Consider the following 15,896-nt stretch of genomic DNA (forward strand, 5'->3'; position numbering starts at 1 on the left):
CCCAAGGAACAAGCCTGGAGAACGTTTTGCAAGCTCAGGTCTTATTTCAGGCTCTTATGAGATGCCTGGGGGAAAAAAAAAGTCATAGCGGTCTGGGAAGGGCTCTTCGGTCAAACCTCCTGGGAGCATCTTTGGTCCTGACTGAGAAGAGAGGTCCTTGGTATCTTGCGGATTCTTCTCGAGCAGAGATTGCAGGTCATTCTATAGGTACATGCTTGCTACCACAGTCTGTAAGATTTTCTCTGTGGCTTATTATTATTCTTGTCTGCTCCTGAGCAGGGTATGAAATTATACATATTTCTTACTTGAGAAATTGGTAGGTTGTTTAAAAAGAAATGTCACCACCTCTCAAAAAAGAAAAAAAACTTACAGTTTCAATCAGAATTCCTGATTGAGCCTAGTCTTTTCTTCCCCACCTACCTTATAAGGATGTTAAGGATCCAGGTTTTGTGCAAACTTGCCCCACATCTAGAAACTTCAAAAATGATGAAAGCCTTTTTTTGAGAAAAAAATTACTTATTTATTGGAAGAGCTCGTTGAATTTAAGAAAAGTCACACCCAAACTCACTCTCTTCTTCTGATATATGAAAGTGTGCAGAACAGAAATGCTCTGCAGAAGGTGCTTTCCTCACATAAGCAAATCCAACCCCAATAATCGAGCAGTCCCGAGAAATGTGACATCAGTTTAATAAGAGACATTACATTGACACAGAAGTGTTTGGTTCATTTTCCAGACAAAAGATATATGGCTTCAAAACACAGCACTGTGGTGCCTGCTTTTACGCTAGGCTTTGAAAGATTTAAATGAATGGAATTTGAGGATGAAAGGGAAATTTCCTAAGGCCTGGCTCTCAAATTTGAGCCTGCATGAGGATTCCCCACAGGGCTTTTTAAAATCACAGATTTTTGGATCTCACAACCCTCCTCCCCCATCCCTTGGAGTTGATGATTCAGTAAGTCCTGAGTAGGACCCAAGAAGTTTACATTTTGAATAAGTTCCTAGGGGATGCTAATATCGCTGGGCTGGGGAACAATGTTTTCAGGAACCACTGCTCTAAGGCAACGAAACTCCCCTCTGTATGCTCCTGTGCAGGAGCTTTTTCTTGTGATCATCTTATTCTCTCCTAAAGCACTGCAGAAACAGAGCGTTCTGATAGCTTATAAAAATTTTTTTTAAATTCATTAGTTAAAAAAATGTAAGTATAGTTGATTTACATTGCTGTGCCACTCTCTGCTGTGATTCAGTTATACACATACATTCTTTTCCATTATGGATCCCAGAAGACTGGATATATTATAGTTGCCTGCGCTGTACAGCAGGACCTTGCTGTTTATCCGGTCTAAGTGTAATAGCTTACATCTACCAATCCCGAATTCCTAGTCTATCCCGCTCCTTCACCCCCGCTCCCCTTTGGCAACAACAAGGCTATTCTCTGTGTCTGTGAGTCTATTTCTGTTGTGCAGATAGGTCCATTTGTGCCGTATCTTAGATTCCATACATAAATGAGATTGTGTGGTCTTTATCTTTCTCTGACTTACTTCACTCAGTATGATAGTCTCTAGCTGCATCCATGTTGCTGCAAATGGCATTATTTCACTCTTTCTTATGGCTGAGTAGTATTCCCTTCTGCATATGTACCACATTCTCTTTACTCATTCATGTGTCGATGGACATTTAGGTTGTCTCCAGGAGGCATAACTCTCCCAGACTTCAGACAATACCACAAAGCTGCAGTAATCAAAACAGTGTGGTTATCTGTACAACAACAGACATATTGATCAATGGAACAGAACAGAGTCCAGAAATAAATCCACACCTATGGTCAATTAATCTCTTTCAAAGGAACTAAGACTATACAATGGGGAAAAAATATCTTCATCAGATGGTGCTGAGCAAGCTGTACAACTGCATGTAAATCAATGACGTTAGAACACACGCCCATGTCATGCACAAAAATAAACTCAAAATGGTTTAAAGACTTAAACATAAGACATGACAACATAGAACTTCTAGAAAATAGGAAAATTATTCTCTGACATAAATCATACCAATATTTTCTTAGGTGAGTCTCCCAAGGCAATAGAAATTAAAAAATTAACACATGGGACCTAATCAAACTTATAAGGTTTTGCACAGTAAAGGAAACCATAAAAAAAAAAAAATGAAAAGACAATCTACGGACTGTAAGAAAATAAGATGTGACTGGCAAAGGCTTAATCTCCAAAATATACAAATAGCTCATACAAATAAACAACAACAGAAAACAACCAACCCTATTTAAAAATAGACAGAAGACCTTAATAGACATTTTTCCAAAGAAGACATACACATGGCAAGCAGGCACATGAAAAGATGCTCAGTATCGCTAACTATTAGAGAAATGCAAACCAAAACACCGATCAGAACAGCCATCATTAAAAAAGTTTACAAATAATAAACACTGGAGAGGGTATGGAGAAAAGGGAACACCCCGACACTGTTGGTGGGAATGTAAGTTGGAACAACCGCTGTAAAGAACAGCCTGGAAGTCCCTCAGGAAACTAAAAATAGAATGACCGTATGATCCAGCAATCCCACTGCTAGGCATACACCTGGACAAACTGTAATTCAAAAAGATACACGTATCCTGCGTTCACAGCAGCACCACGGACAACGGCCAAGGCACGGAAGCAGCCTAACTGACAACTTTGAAATCCTGATGACCTGATCATTTTGTAATCCTGATTTTGGCCTCTACTAACAAATTCATAAAAATCCATTGTTCCTGGTCACCTGAGTCCTTCTGTTAAAAGGCCTGGGAGAGGGGACTGTTTTATTCCCTTTTTGGTGGCAATGGTGGTTATTCCCAGCCCCTTCAGGCAACACTCCTCCCCTCAGACAAGCAGTCTCCCTGGGTGTCTCCTACCTCTGAGTGAGCATTTCCCCTGCGTGCTTTTATTGATACAACACCAAGGGAATTACACACAATTTGAGAAAAAGAGTTTTAAGTCGGCATCTCAGATTAGTCAGAGCATATAAAGCAAGATTCTCTCTAAGCCTCTCTCCTTTTTACAACTCAAGGACTGATGCCCCTTTCTTGGTACCAAATAGGGCCATCCCTTTGATCACAGGTTAGGAACTAAAATTTATTGGAAAAAAATCTAATTCTCCAAGCATGTTGCTTTGGAGGCTAGAAACCTTCTTTAGGGATTAAACATTTTCCATGAAAGAAGTGCACTGACTGAAACCAAATTTTATCTGTATTTCAGCATCGGCAGTGGCTGCCACACTCTGGAAGAGGATTTTTATGGGAACAGACAAATGTCCCCGAAAAATAAAGTCTTAACAGGCCCAGACTCATGCAGATAAGGAACGACTGGGACAATTTAAATCATTATGTTTCCAAGAAGGAATTTCAAGTTCTATTAATAAAAGGCAGAATCACTCAAAGAAGAGCAGTTTAGCGTAACTCAAATAAAAGTGAGTGATGTGATCACCTGCCGGTATGTACGCCCCAGCTAAGATTAGGAAGATCATTATGGTAGCTCACAAGGGTGTGGAGGTGACCAGCGTTACCTGATTCATCGACTCTCATTTTTTTAGTGGGGCTGTCGCAGTTCTCATCGTCCGACATTTCCATCTCTTCTTCGCGACGGATGCCCATAAGCTGCTCACTCTGAGCATTCCGAAGTTCCTGGAAGCAGAGGATCCACGGGCGTCAGAGTCGCAGACACATGACACTGCTTTCTCAGCGGTCTCTCGGGGGATTAAGACTGACACAGACATGTCTTCACCTCCCAAACACTGCCCCACCTAACCCAGAGGGGAGTTCTGCGGGGTCTGGGGTGCGGACAGACCAAGGGATTTGATTCGCGAGAAATCCCTGCTCACCAAAGGTGAGTCAAGGGGTCGTTAGCAAGATATTCAATCTCTTGAGTCTTAATTTCCTCTTTGGTAAAAATGGGGGCAATAACATCCACCCTGGCAGGGCTGTTTTGAGGCTCCCACAGAAATGTCTATTACCAGGAATGGCACAATGGAGGGACTCAGCTAGTGATTAGGAATGCACACAGGAGAATTTTTTGAAAAGGCCTCATCTACCACTGAACTACTGGGGTCATTTTAGGTATATTTCATCTTTCTTAGGGTCAATTCACTCACTGAGATAGTGTGACAATAAGAGTTTTGAGGATAAACAAGTTAATAAACAGGTTAACGTGACATTCTTAGCATCATGTGAGATTGGTTCATTAAGTTGAAAATTAAGTCCATGCATAATAGTGTCCCTGAATGTATGTGCCCACATGTGCTCTCTCTCTCTCTCTCTCTCTCTCACACACACACACACACACACACACACACACACACACACACACACACACACACTTCAGATATCCAAAGGTGTTCCAGGACAAAATAAAAGCAGATGCCTTCTTTTCTGGTGTTTCACATTATCACAGGGGTTTATTGTTTGTGATGCAATGGTTGCTTTAGGATCCCTTTAAGATCTAAGGACTGTATTTTTCTCTGTTTCCCAGAGAAGTGACTGTAATCAAGGCATTTAATTTCTTTGAGTCTCAGTCTACTCACACATAAACGAGACAGTAGTAATACAAGGCTGTTTGAATGGAAAAGTGTTATGTTAAAATTCATTTTCAAATATAAAGAATTACATAATAAATTGTTTACTACTGTGCCTAAAAATCAGGATACTGTAATGGTTTATATTAAATTAGTATACTACTATTTTTGCTGGATAATATATATTTATAAATTCTTATCTATTCTGTTCTCTTACATGTTCTGGCCTCAAAGGGGGAAAAAAAACAAGAGCAGGGTTGCATTATTGTTTTTCTCCCCATTTAAACCAAAGTCTCTAAATAAAAGTCAAACAGTTAATATAATTTCACTTTATAATAAATAAATGTATGACTCACAATAAAACTAAATCACAACACTAATGTATTAATGGCATGACTTTAAACACAAAGTGCCCTTTCAATGGATGGATGTGTCTGTATTATTCTGTTATAGGTTCTCTCAATTCTCCTCTCTCCATAGTGCACAGATTGTAACTGAAGCACAATGGATGGGGAATTATGTTTCGCCAATCACACTCGCACGATCAGCTCTGAACCCCAGGAACCACTACTGCAGAAACAGGGAAGTCACGTAAGACAGAGAGAAGGAGAGGTAGAAGGGACATCCCTGGGACAGGACCACCCGTCACAGGGCAGTCCTGAGCGGCACAAGGATGAAGGCAGCGTTCCCTTATTTGACCGTGCCACCCAGCAGAGAGAGGTTCCAATTCCATCTTAAATAACACCATCGGAGCTCGCAGGTGGATGTCACATGTGATTAGTGGGGAGGTTTTTAGATTGTGGACAGCTAATCTTTCCACTGACAAGGAGCCCACTTTCCCCAGGAGGTGGCCTGAAAATACTCAAAACAAAGAAACTTCAGGTGGAAAGAATAAAGGAGGCTGAAAGGGTCTGTTGTTTAGTCTTTACAATTAATGACAAACTGTCATACAGTAGCTGCTCTCATGGGGAAGGGTGATGGAAAGGAAAAAAAAATTGAAGGGGGAACAAAAAGCTGTGGGTGTTTCCACAGGGTGCCTCTGGTTCAGCAGTAAATCACTAGTACACTCTAATAAATCTATAAAGGTGTTGCCGATAATTAACAGATGCTGTTCACGGGAACGTGGAGAAAATCAAGCCAATTATCAAGCTTATATGCAACTGAGAAATCATCCACAATGTTAAATTGCCAACTGGTATTTAATCAGTTAGGCGACATGGAGGAGAGAAAATCAAAGGTAATTTAGAATTCTATTTCCTGGTATATCAAGAGAGGCAGTGGGAGTGGCAGGGAGACACAAAGACCCTTTCCAGGAGCATCTCTCTGGACTGCTTCCGTTTCTGCCTCCCAGGAGGGAGTGAAGCAAGCAGGGTTCCTTGGGACAAAGCCGGAACGCTTTGCGTGTCCTGTTCAGCAAAGAAGAGGATGGCCCTGCACAGGGGAGGCGGCAGGGCTAGGGGAGCAGCATCAGACATGGCAGGAAGCCCGATGCATCAGTGAGTTGCTGACACTCACGTACTAATGCCAGATTTGGTAGGTCTGGATTTATCTAGCGTCAAGCCACCTGCCCTTCTTTTAACATTTCTCCTAGTAGGTCTGGTTTTATGCGAAGCCAAAAAAGTAAACAATTCATAGGCAGATCATTCCCACATCTGAATTGTGCTTTATGGATTCCAATGAGTGTTTCAGAACACTCATCTTGGATAGTTCATCACTGATTTCCGGGACGCTTTCCTCCTGAAAATCAACCCTGACATGGGTCCTGAGTCAGTGTCTGCGAGAGCCTGAGATGAGCTCCTGTTGATTTTCTGGCCCCCTCTCCCCAACACTGAAGAGAAACCCCACCTCCTCCTTATCCATCATCCTGGGCAGAGGAACAGAATTGTATCAGTCACTGGCCACATTCTCCGAATTTGTGAACAAAATAAAAAATGTCCTTCTTCATAATAAATTGCACTAGCGTTTTAAGTGTCCCATTATTGTGAAGTCATTCAGTATTCACCATAATAACAGTGATAATAAAGAATTCATTTGGTATGCATGTGGATGCTACAGCTAGCGCCATTGGTATTCAGCTGTAATTTAGCATTAGTTAATGGGCACTTAAAATGCTACCCAGATGATTGATTCCCCAGCACTCTGTGGTTCCTCAAACTCTACATAAAACACTTATTTTCCAAGTGTGAGCCAAAATCATTAAATAAACAAACCTTACCTTCTATAAGTTTGGGATATGGAAAGAGGGGGTTATCATTTAGAGAGCTTTAATATTAACATGCTAGAGATGGAGAAGCATCCAAATGAAAGACATTCTCTCGTTAAATTAAAAAAAAAAGAAGAAGAAGCAAACAAAGACAGTATACTTACTTTCAAATTACAGGTTCAAAGCGTACACTACACTGCAGGGTTAAAAATAACAGCTGGACGAGCAATGACTCATGACACATTCTGGTTCTTTTAGGTGGCAGGGAAGGTCGAGGTCTGAGCTCTTGCCTTGGGGTAGATACTCACACTTCACACATGCACTGATGGAGAAAGGTGGACAGTGCTAGCTGGGACATTCACTACCTGGGGACATCTGCTCTGGGGAGGGATCTGACGGGACTCATCGGCTGGCACAGGTGACTACAGCACTGCCTACGATGAGAAGATGCGGATGAAAGGCACACTTGCCATTTCTAGCCAAGGGGCAAATGGTAACCACGGTGCCGCAGTAAAGACCAGTTTTCTATTTTACGTTACACTTTTTTCGGCATGATGATTACGCCGAGGGCTCTTTACTATGAATGGGAGAGATGCTTTTCTCTGCAGGAAAGAAAAGCTCTCCGTTCTCCAGGCATCAGGTCAGCTGCTTTTATGGACCAGGGGACCAATCTGAGCTGGATGTGGGGCTGATAGTGAGACAGGACCCAGGCCGGTGGACTGCCCGCTGTAACAGAAACCATCATGGCTGCAGCCACACTCTTCCCTGCCAATCCAGCTGTGTGACGGTGGTTAGAAAGTAATAATAAAATCACCAACCTCAGAGTGCTTTCGCCAAATGTCTATGTTCTTGCGCTGAGCTTTCGAGAAATGGTCCCAAGCTTTTTGTCTGGTAGAAGCGTTGAAAACGGCCACAATCTGCTCAACTTTGGTGAACAAGGAAGTCAAACAAGACAAGTAATTTATGTTGTGATCACTCCAGGGAAGCAAAGCAAAGGCACTCAGAGTCTATAGGTGATGTCACAGTAGAAATGACATCATCCATATCCATCCAATTTGTGCCTTTTCGTACTTACATGTTAGCAAGGTTGGGGAGGTCTCCCTTCAAGTCTGTCTCCACAACTTTAGGTTAACACAAGTTCTAAATACGGCTGGGGAAAGGGCACGGACATTGGCACCCAAGCCTTCTTTAGCTCGTGTCTAAAAACATGCCTTGGTGGATCTGTCGACGCAGATCTATAGATATCCAGGCACTGGTGGTGGCATACAGACACAGATCTACAGATCCAGGAGCGCCTGGGGTGGGGGCTGAGCAGTGAAGCCCGGGTGGAGTGGCTGACCGGGCAAGAGCCAAACATCCACCTTTCCCTCTGCTGGCCTCCATCTCAAGGGCCCTGTGGCCACCCTCTGAAGACATTACCGTGTCCAAGTTCCAAGGCGGGGCAGTGAGTAGTGGTCTCAAGGCCATTTTTACTCATTGGTCCCCCTTTCTCCCCTGTGGCACCCACTGCAGCCAGCCCTCCAGCCCTCCGGCAGTAAACAGGAGCCATCACCTCCACTTCAAGACAGACCGAGGCTCTCACCCAACCAGCAGCACACTGCATGCAGGTCTTAACACAACACCATACGGTGCCCTCCATGGTTTCAGCACGGCCACGGACCATTCTCGGTGACTCTATTTTCACTTTCATAACGCTCCCCTCCCCGCTCAGGCTCCCAACACCTTGAAGTCCTACTTCTATCACTTTGACTTAACGTAGCACTTCTGTGGCTCCCAGGCGAGGTCCTATGTCCACGTCAGTGCTGAGGGGTGGTGAACAAAGCTCTCCAGGGAAAGGAAAGGACTCTTAGCAGTGCAGTTCAGAGGTGGGGCCAACCGACTGCAGATTTAATTTTGCTCAAGCAGTTATCAATCTACTAAGCACGGGATTAAGGAAATCGTGGCACTGAATGAACTGTATGATTAAACCTGAACTTCTAAACATTTAGGAAATGTTAGGAAAGCACAGGTAAAATGAGCTTCTTATGGATGCTAACGCTCTACTTAACATAAATCTTTCTTAAGTGATTTCCCACGGCTCTATTATAAAAAAGGACATCAAAGCTCTTCCAAATCTTCCAGGTGTCCAAAGAATGTCAAAGAGAAATAGAATAATGCCCGCAGAAGAGCAGCACCTGGTGCCCCAATTTCAAAAGTGAGCCCACAAAACAAACAAGTGTGTGATGGAGGAGAGGAAGAAAGTGGATTTCCTTCACTGACGACACGGTGCTGGCCAAGTCGCTGCAGTCATGGCCGACTCTTCACGACCCTATGAACTGCAGCCCACCAGGCTCCTCTATCCATGGGGATTTTCTAAGCCAAGATTACTGGAGTGGGTTGCCATGCCTTCCTCCAGGGGATCTTCCCGACCCAGGGATCGAACCTGCGTCTCTCATGTCTCCTGCATTGGCAGGAAGCCCTACTACATGGTAAATATCTTCTAATATTAACGAGCAACTACTTCTCACTCTGTGGGTGATTTTCACAGGGGCTCTCCCGTGGACTGTCTTCTGCCTCAAGGGAATCCCAACTCCGAACCTCCTTATCAAACTTCATCCTCTGGTCACCTGATGAATTTGTTGCGCTTACTTGGAGCAGGAGGATCTGTGGCCAGCTAAGCTCTCCCCCACCTGGAGTACACTCAGTTCCCCTAGCCCGCCTCACGTAGAGGAAGGAACACTGCCAGGCCGGTCCCGCCAAGCCACCCCCAGTGCTGACTTTCCCCTGACCACCCACCCCCAGGGCTCCGCTCAACTGCGTGGCTGGTGGAGAACTGGTTTGGCTCCCGCCACCTAGGTTTCCTGTTGCTTTGTCTGTGGGGAGGCTGCAAGAATCTGGGGCTTCAATCTGCCTGCTGCACAGGCAACAGAGAGCGGCCAGCCCAAAAGGCCACAGTGGGATTCACCGTCTGATGAGATTATCTGTCTGGGGTGGTGATCGTGGGATTGTTAGGGAGTAAAGGGTTCCATTGCTTTTAATAGTAGAACTCTAACCAGCATCACGGTTAGTTGACGGTGTCCTGAATGGTGGGTGTCCTGACACCAGGCCTGAGGACAAAGCACAGGACGGGTTGAGACTGAGTATCTAGGGGGTGAAAGTCAACATTCTGCCACCAGTCAGGGAAGGCTGTTAATAGAGGGGATACACAACAGTGAAAATTGTGAGTCACACATATGTGTGTGGAGTGGCAGGAAAGAGGGATCATTAATGCACGTGGAGGCGTACAGAAGGCAAGGCACATAGAACAAAGATTGCACAGGTTCAAGGGTAAAAACAGACGCCCCGGTATCTACTGAAGCCCAGTACTCTTGAAGATATTCACTGTTTGAGGTGAAGTGCCTCAATTATTTAGAACATGATATTACCACATCCCAGGGCATAAGTTCAATTCATTCATTCATTCAGCAAACATAGAAGATCCTCCGAATGACCAAGCATTTGACTGATTGTTAGAAACACACGATTAAGACAAAGCTCATGCCCTTGAAGAGATCACTCTCTCTAGGGAGAAATAAAGACAAGCAGGTAATTACCCTACACAAGAGCAGTACTGATGACAGCTACCAGTCCATTCTAAAGGAGATCAGCCCTGGGTGTTCTTGGAAGGAATGATGCTGAAGCTGAAACTCCAGTACTTTGGCCACCTCATGCGAAGAGTTGACTCATTGGAAAAGACTCTGATGCTGGGAGGGATTGGGGGCAGGAGGAGAAGGGGAAGACAGGATGAGATGGCTGGATGGCATCACTGACTCGATGGACATGAGTTTGAGTGAACTCCGGGAGTTGGTGATAGACAGGGAGGCCTGGCGGGCTGCAATTCATGGGGATGCAAAGAGTCGGACACAACTGAGCAACTGAACTGAACTGATGGGGACACAGAAACTAACTCGGTTAGGTGGGAATCAGGTGGAACATCCCCAAAGAAGGCCACATCTGCTAAGTCTTAAATGATGAATCAATGGCTTGCCCAGTAGAGAAGGCAGGGGCAGCTGGTTCAAAGGTGGGCATGGAGCTGTGAAAGGGCTTTGTGTGAAAGTAGCTGGTGGGGATGGGGCTGAATCTGGGTGAGAATGACTCAGGAGGGACTGTGTATGTTATAAGCCAGAGCCAGAGGAGGCACCATCAAGTAGGATTTGTTGGGGAGAGATGATGAAGGCTTCGATTAACACAGGGCACTGGGTGGAGAGAGTTGCAAGGAGTCAATAGGACACAGTGGCTGACCTGCTATAAGGCTGGAGAGAAGAGAGAACAGAATGACTCAAGCTTGGAAAGTACACCAGAGACCAAGAGGATGAGCACAGAGGAGGTCTGCAAAAGGAGATCAGGAGTTGACTTCTGGACAGGCTGAATCTGAAATACCGGAAGGTCATCCACATGGAGCGAAAACATTAACACACATCAGAGGTGCAGGAACAAAAGTCAGAATTCAGAGATTTATCTTGAATTTTCTGGGCCATTTTCAAGTTCATGTAATTAATTGTATTCTGTCCAATAGCACATTAACTAAAATGATTATCTTTATTTCTTATTAAGTTTTATACTCCCTACCCCGCCCCACACATTAACAAGTTAAAGAAACCTCAAAACCAAAATCCCCAAACAGGGTAACCTGGCTTAGGTTTAAAAAATAAATCGCACAGTATTTCTGAGGTCCAGCTGACTCCTCTCATTTCGGTGCAGACTACCCCTGAACCAGATGTGTCTTTCAAATGAAAAGTGCACGAAAGGACTCAGAAGAATGCTAAGCTTGGCGTAAATTCATCCTCATTAGGGAAACACTGTCTCAAAGAGTATGCCCTCATGGATGGGATTCCAAGACAGCGTATTTTTAAAATCATAAATCAGGACGACTGCTAGGATTGATGTCCCAGGGAAAGATCATTCAGTCATTGTCTCCAGCAGGACACACCAAAGAGCAAGCTGGTGAATTCGACTACCACTCACCGCTTCCCCAGAATGATTTACACTACATATTCTATACAAGGCAAAACTACAAGTAGTTGCTAACGTGGGATCTTCAACACTCTACTTCAGTGCTGAGAGAAATAGTACACAAGATGATGCTGGGCTGCGTTCACAAAGACAGCGTGCAGAAGTTGAGCTGTGAGCAGAATAAAGTCACGTCAACCTCCACGGGGCCGTCACCACCCAGGGGTCTGCAGAGTGGTGGCTGGAGGCCCCACACCAGCTTACAGCGGTTAGAATACTTCAGCATTCTGGAAGCATTATCAATAGAAAGAGCTCTCAGTATGAGAGTTAGTATGTACTCTTCATACTTTGCAAATCCCCCCTCCCATTCTATGTATTCAGTCTAGTTCAGCTGCTCTGTCGTGTCTGACTCTCTGCGGCCCCATGGACGGCAGCACGCCAGACTTCTCTGTACATCACCAACTCCTGGAGCTTGCTCAAGCTCACGTCCATCGAGTCGGTGATGCCATGGGTTTCTACCTATTCAGTTAGTTCAGTTCAGTCGCTCAGTTGTGTCTGACAAATTAAAAGTGACGGCCATAAAAGGAAATGAAGTGGGGTCATTTGTGGTGGATGTGGATGGACCAGAGTCTGTCATACAGAGTGAAGTATGTCAGAGAGGGAAAAACATATATGTGATATATTATTATAATGCATATATGTGAAATCTAGAAAAATGGTACAGAGGAGCCTGTCTGCAGGGCAGGAATAGATACAGACGCAGAGAACAGATGATGGGGACACAGAGGGGCAAGGGAGGGTGAGATGCACTGGGGCAGGAGGATTGACATGTATACGCTGCCACACGCGAAGAAGCTAGCTAGTGGGAAGCTGCCGCGGAGCGCCGGGAGCTCAGCTCGGGGCTCTGCGGTGACCTGGAGCGGGGGATGGGGGCAGGAAGGAAGTCCAAGAGGGAGCGCATATTTGGGGTACATAGAAATGATTCACTTCCTTGTACAGCAGAAACGAACACAACACTGTAAGGCAATTACGTGTGTGCATGCTCAGTGGTGTCAGGCTCTCTGCAGCCCATCAGGCTCCTCTGCCCATGGAATCTTCCGGGCAAAAATACTGGAGTTGGGTACCGTTTCCTGCTCCACGGGATCCTGCTGACCCAGGGATCTAACCCTAAAGCAATTATCCTCAATAAAAGAATAAGAGAGACTGATTTTTGTCAAAAGGATGCCTGAACATCCATCTTCAGGGGTGACAGTCGAGTCCCAGAGGATACATCTGGCAGGTGTAAAGGAACATAAGGGCCGGATGAGGAGAGGAAACGGCTCATCGCCCTTTGAAGAAACCTCTTGCGAAAGGATAAACTGAAGTATACTAAACTTGGTGAAGTTTATTTCAGCAAAAGCGGATTCCAACCGAGCAGCAGGGAACCGGAAGTGGCCAGGAGTGCTCCGCTGGTGGAGACGGGGCGGGGTGGGGGCACTCACCGGGAGCAGGCAGAGGCTGAGCGAGGACACTGCTGACTCGCTGGCGCTGGACCCCGGCTGCTTATTTGCGAGAGGCTGCCCTCGGGTTTCTGTCTTAACCTTGAGGCATTTGCAGGCGGAGGGTTTGGTTTGCATCCTTAGGCCACCATGGCCTGAGAGTTTCCTCAGCCTAACGGCCTCTACGTTTAATTAACTGAACACCGTGTGTGTGTGTGTGTGTGTGTGTGTGAACACCGTGTGTGTGTGTGTGTGTGTGTGTGTGAACACCGTGTGTGTGTGTGTGTGTGTGTGTGTGTGTGTGTGTGTGTCTGGCTTTTTGCAATCCCCTGGACTGTAGCCCCGCCAGGCTCCTCTCTCCACGGATTTTCCGGACAAGAACATTGGAGTGGGTTGCTATTTCCTACTCCGGGGCATCCTCCTGCCTCAGTGATCGAACCCACGTCTCTTGCAAGTCCTGCACTGGCAGGTGAAGTCTTTGCTGCTGTGCCACTGGGAAGCCCAACAGAACACCTTACTAGTGATTATTCATTCTCTTATACACGTAACAGGCACACATACTTGTTAAGGTTTTTTTTTTTTTAAATTCTGAAGAATTTATGCACATAGGCGTGCATGTTGAGTGTATAAGAGAACTGAACAGCCTACTAGTGAGTGACTGTTCATTCTCTAATATACATAACATGCACCTGTATGTGTATAAATTCCTCAGAACTTCAAAAAAATCCTACGACTAAGTAATTTAATACATTTTTCCGGTATTTCTCCCCCACTTCAAACTGTTTGGACATCTGTTGACTTCAGAACAGACTTCTTACATGAGAGAGAACTTTACAGATTCTCTTGAGAAGCACTTGACTTCAGTCTTCTCAGAAAAGACAAGCTCAGAACAGGGCGTTCTGGGTAAACACCCAGGAACAGATCCCACTCCAATACGCTTTTGGGGAAGGAGCCAGGCACTAGACTTCTGGGCCGCCCCAGGTTCCTGATTTTTGAGCTCTGGACAGAAAAGCATTGGAAGCAGTCAAAGAGAAAGGTTAAGCTCCTCCTGAGAACAAACACAGACCTCCTCCACATCCTCCTGAGCTTATGTCTGAGTCTCTGAACCTCCTGCATCTTCTGTTCCCGCCAAACAGCTGTGACACCACCATCCATTTGGTGGTGGTGATTTAATCGCTGTCTGTGTCTGACTCTTGGGGCCCCATGGACTGTAGCTTGCCAGGCTCCTCTGTCCATGGAATTCTGCAGGCAAGAATACTGGAGCGAATTGCCATTCCCTTCTCCAGGGGATGTTCCCAACCCAGGGATCAAACTCAGCTCTCCTGCACTGCAAGTGGATTTTGACTGAGCCACTAGGAAAGGCAGATACCTGGAGAAATTGATGAAGTCCTCACAGGCAGTCAGCCTGCTTACATAGAGCACCTCAAACAAATCTTCCAGGAAGAATGTTTGTTCTTAAAACTTATCTAGGTTCCTGATAGAACCTTAAACTCTGTGGGGTTCAGAGGAAATTTTATTTCCCTTTAAGAGCCAACATTTTCCCAGATTCTCTGTGAATGGCTCTGAGAGATTTTCAAAGGCATGTAACCAGTGAAAGAGGGGAGTTTCCCCACCCTGGCTCATCAGTGCTGTAATTAAATACTAAAAGCTGGGGTGGGATGGATGAGCCTTGGTGGATTGAAGAATTAGAACAGAGAAGGAGTAAGTGATCCAGGGCTTCTGGGATGCCCAGAGGAGCGAGACAAAGCCAGAGGGAGGAGCAGTTAGTGTTGAACACAACAGGGGAGGCTGCTAGAGCGGCTCCCAGAGATTCCTGTGCCCTTGCTCTGGTTCTGGGTCCTCAGCTCAGGAGCCAGTCAGTCTGGCGGGAAGCCCAGGAAACAGAATTAACTCGGCCAAACCCATACATTAAGGAGGCATGGGCTGGAATTTCAAGTCGAGGAGGAAAAACGGCCTTCTGGGGTTCTGTCTTGAGACAAGTCAAAGGAATCATGCTGTGTAACCCTGTGAAATCCATGACAGCCTTGTTAAAAAGTGAAAGTGTTACTCGCTCAGTCGTGTCCCACACTTCATGACCCCATGGACTGTAGTCCATGGAATTCTCCAGGCAAGAATACCAGCGTGGGTTGCCATTCCCTTATTCCGGGGATCTTCCCGACCCAGGGATCAAACCCGGGGCTTCTGCAACGTGGGTGCATGCTAGGCCACTTCAGTCATGTGTGACTCTCTGCGACCCTCTGGACCATAGCCTGCCAGGCTCCTCTGTCCGTGGGATTTCCCAGGCAGGAACACTGGAGTGGGTTGCCATTTCCCTCTCCAGGGGATACGCCTGACCCAGGGATCAAACTCATGTCTCTTATGTCTCCTGCTCTGTAGGCAGATTCTTTACCATCTGAGCCACCTGCGGCCAAAACATCACCAGCAGGTGCCACGGTTCTGAACTTCCTGTCTGGATGAGGTAAAAAAATCTGATTTTGAGGGGGAATGGGATGGGGCTAAGAAGAAACACATGCTGATCAAACTGTAAAAAAAAAAAAAGGAAAAAGGAAAAAGAAAAGGGTCCTTTAAGCAAATTTTAAGCAAGCAGGAAATGGTGACACTCTTCAAATAAATGCTAGGATACTGGACAGTGACTTTTTAAGCTTTGTATAAATCCCACTACATTTCAGAGAACTGTAGATGCCTT

The 15,896-nt window shown here is 45.5% G+C and overlaps 1 protein-coding gene across 5 annotated transcripts in view; it reads right to left on the reverse strand.

The window, feature by feature from the left end:
* Window positions 1-15,896, reverse strand: part of ENOX1 (ecto-NOX disulfide-thiol exchanger 1) — a 336,022-nt gene that overhangs the window by 131,381 nt on the left and 188,745 nt on the right. For all 5 annotated transcript variants that reach the window (XM_069601258.1, XM_069601259.1, XM_069601255.1 and 2 more), the window contains 2 exons: window positions 7,583-7,689; window positions 3,557-3,674 (listed from right to left, as the gene is read on the reverse strand). In XM_069601258.1, the coding sequence (XP_069457359.1) occupies window positions 3,557-3,674; window positions 7,583-7,689 (225 nt within the window). The remainder of the gene's footprint in view (window positions 1-3,556; window positions 3,675-7,582; window positions 7,690-15,896) is intronic.

This window comes from Ovis canadensis, chromosome 10, assembly GCF_042477335.2.
Source record: "Ovis canadensis isolate MfBH-ARS-UI-01 breed Bighorn chromosome 10, ARS-UI_OviCan_v2, whole genome shotgun sequence".
NCBI lineage: Eukaryota > Metazoa > Chordata > Mammalia > Artiodactyla > Bovidae > Ovis > Ovis canadensis.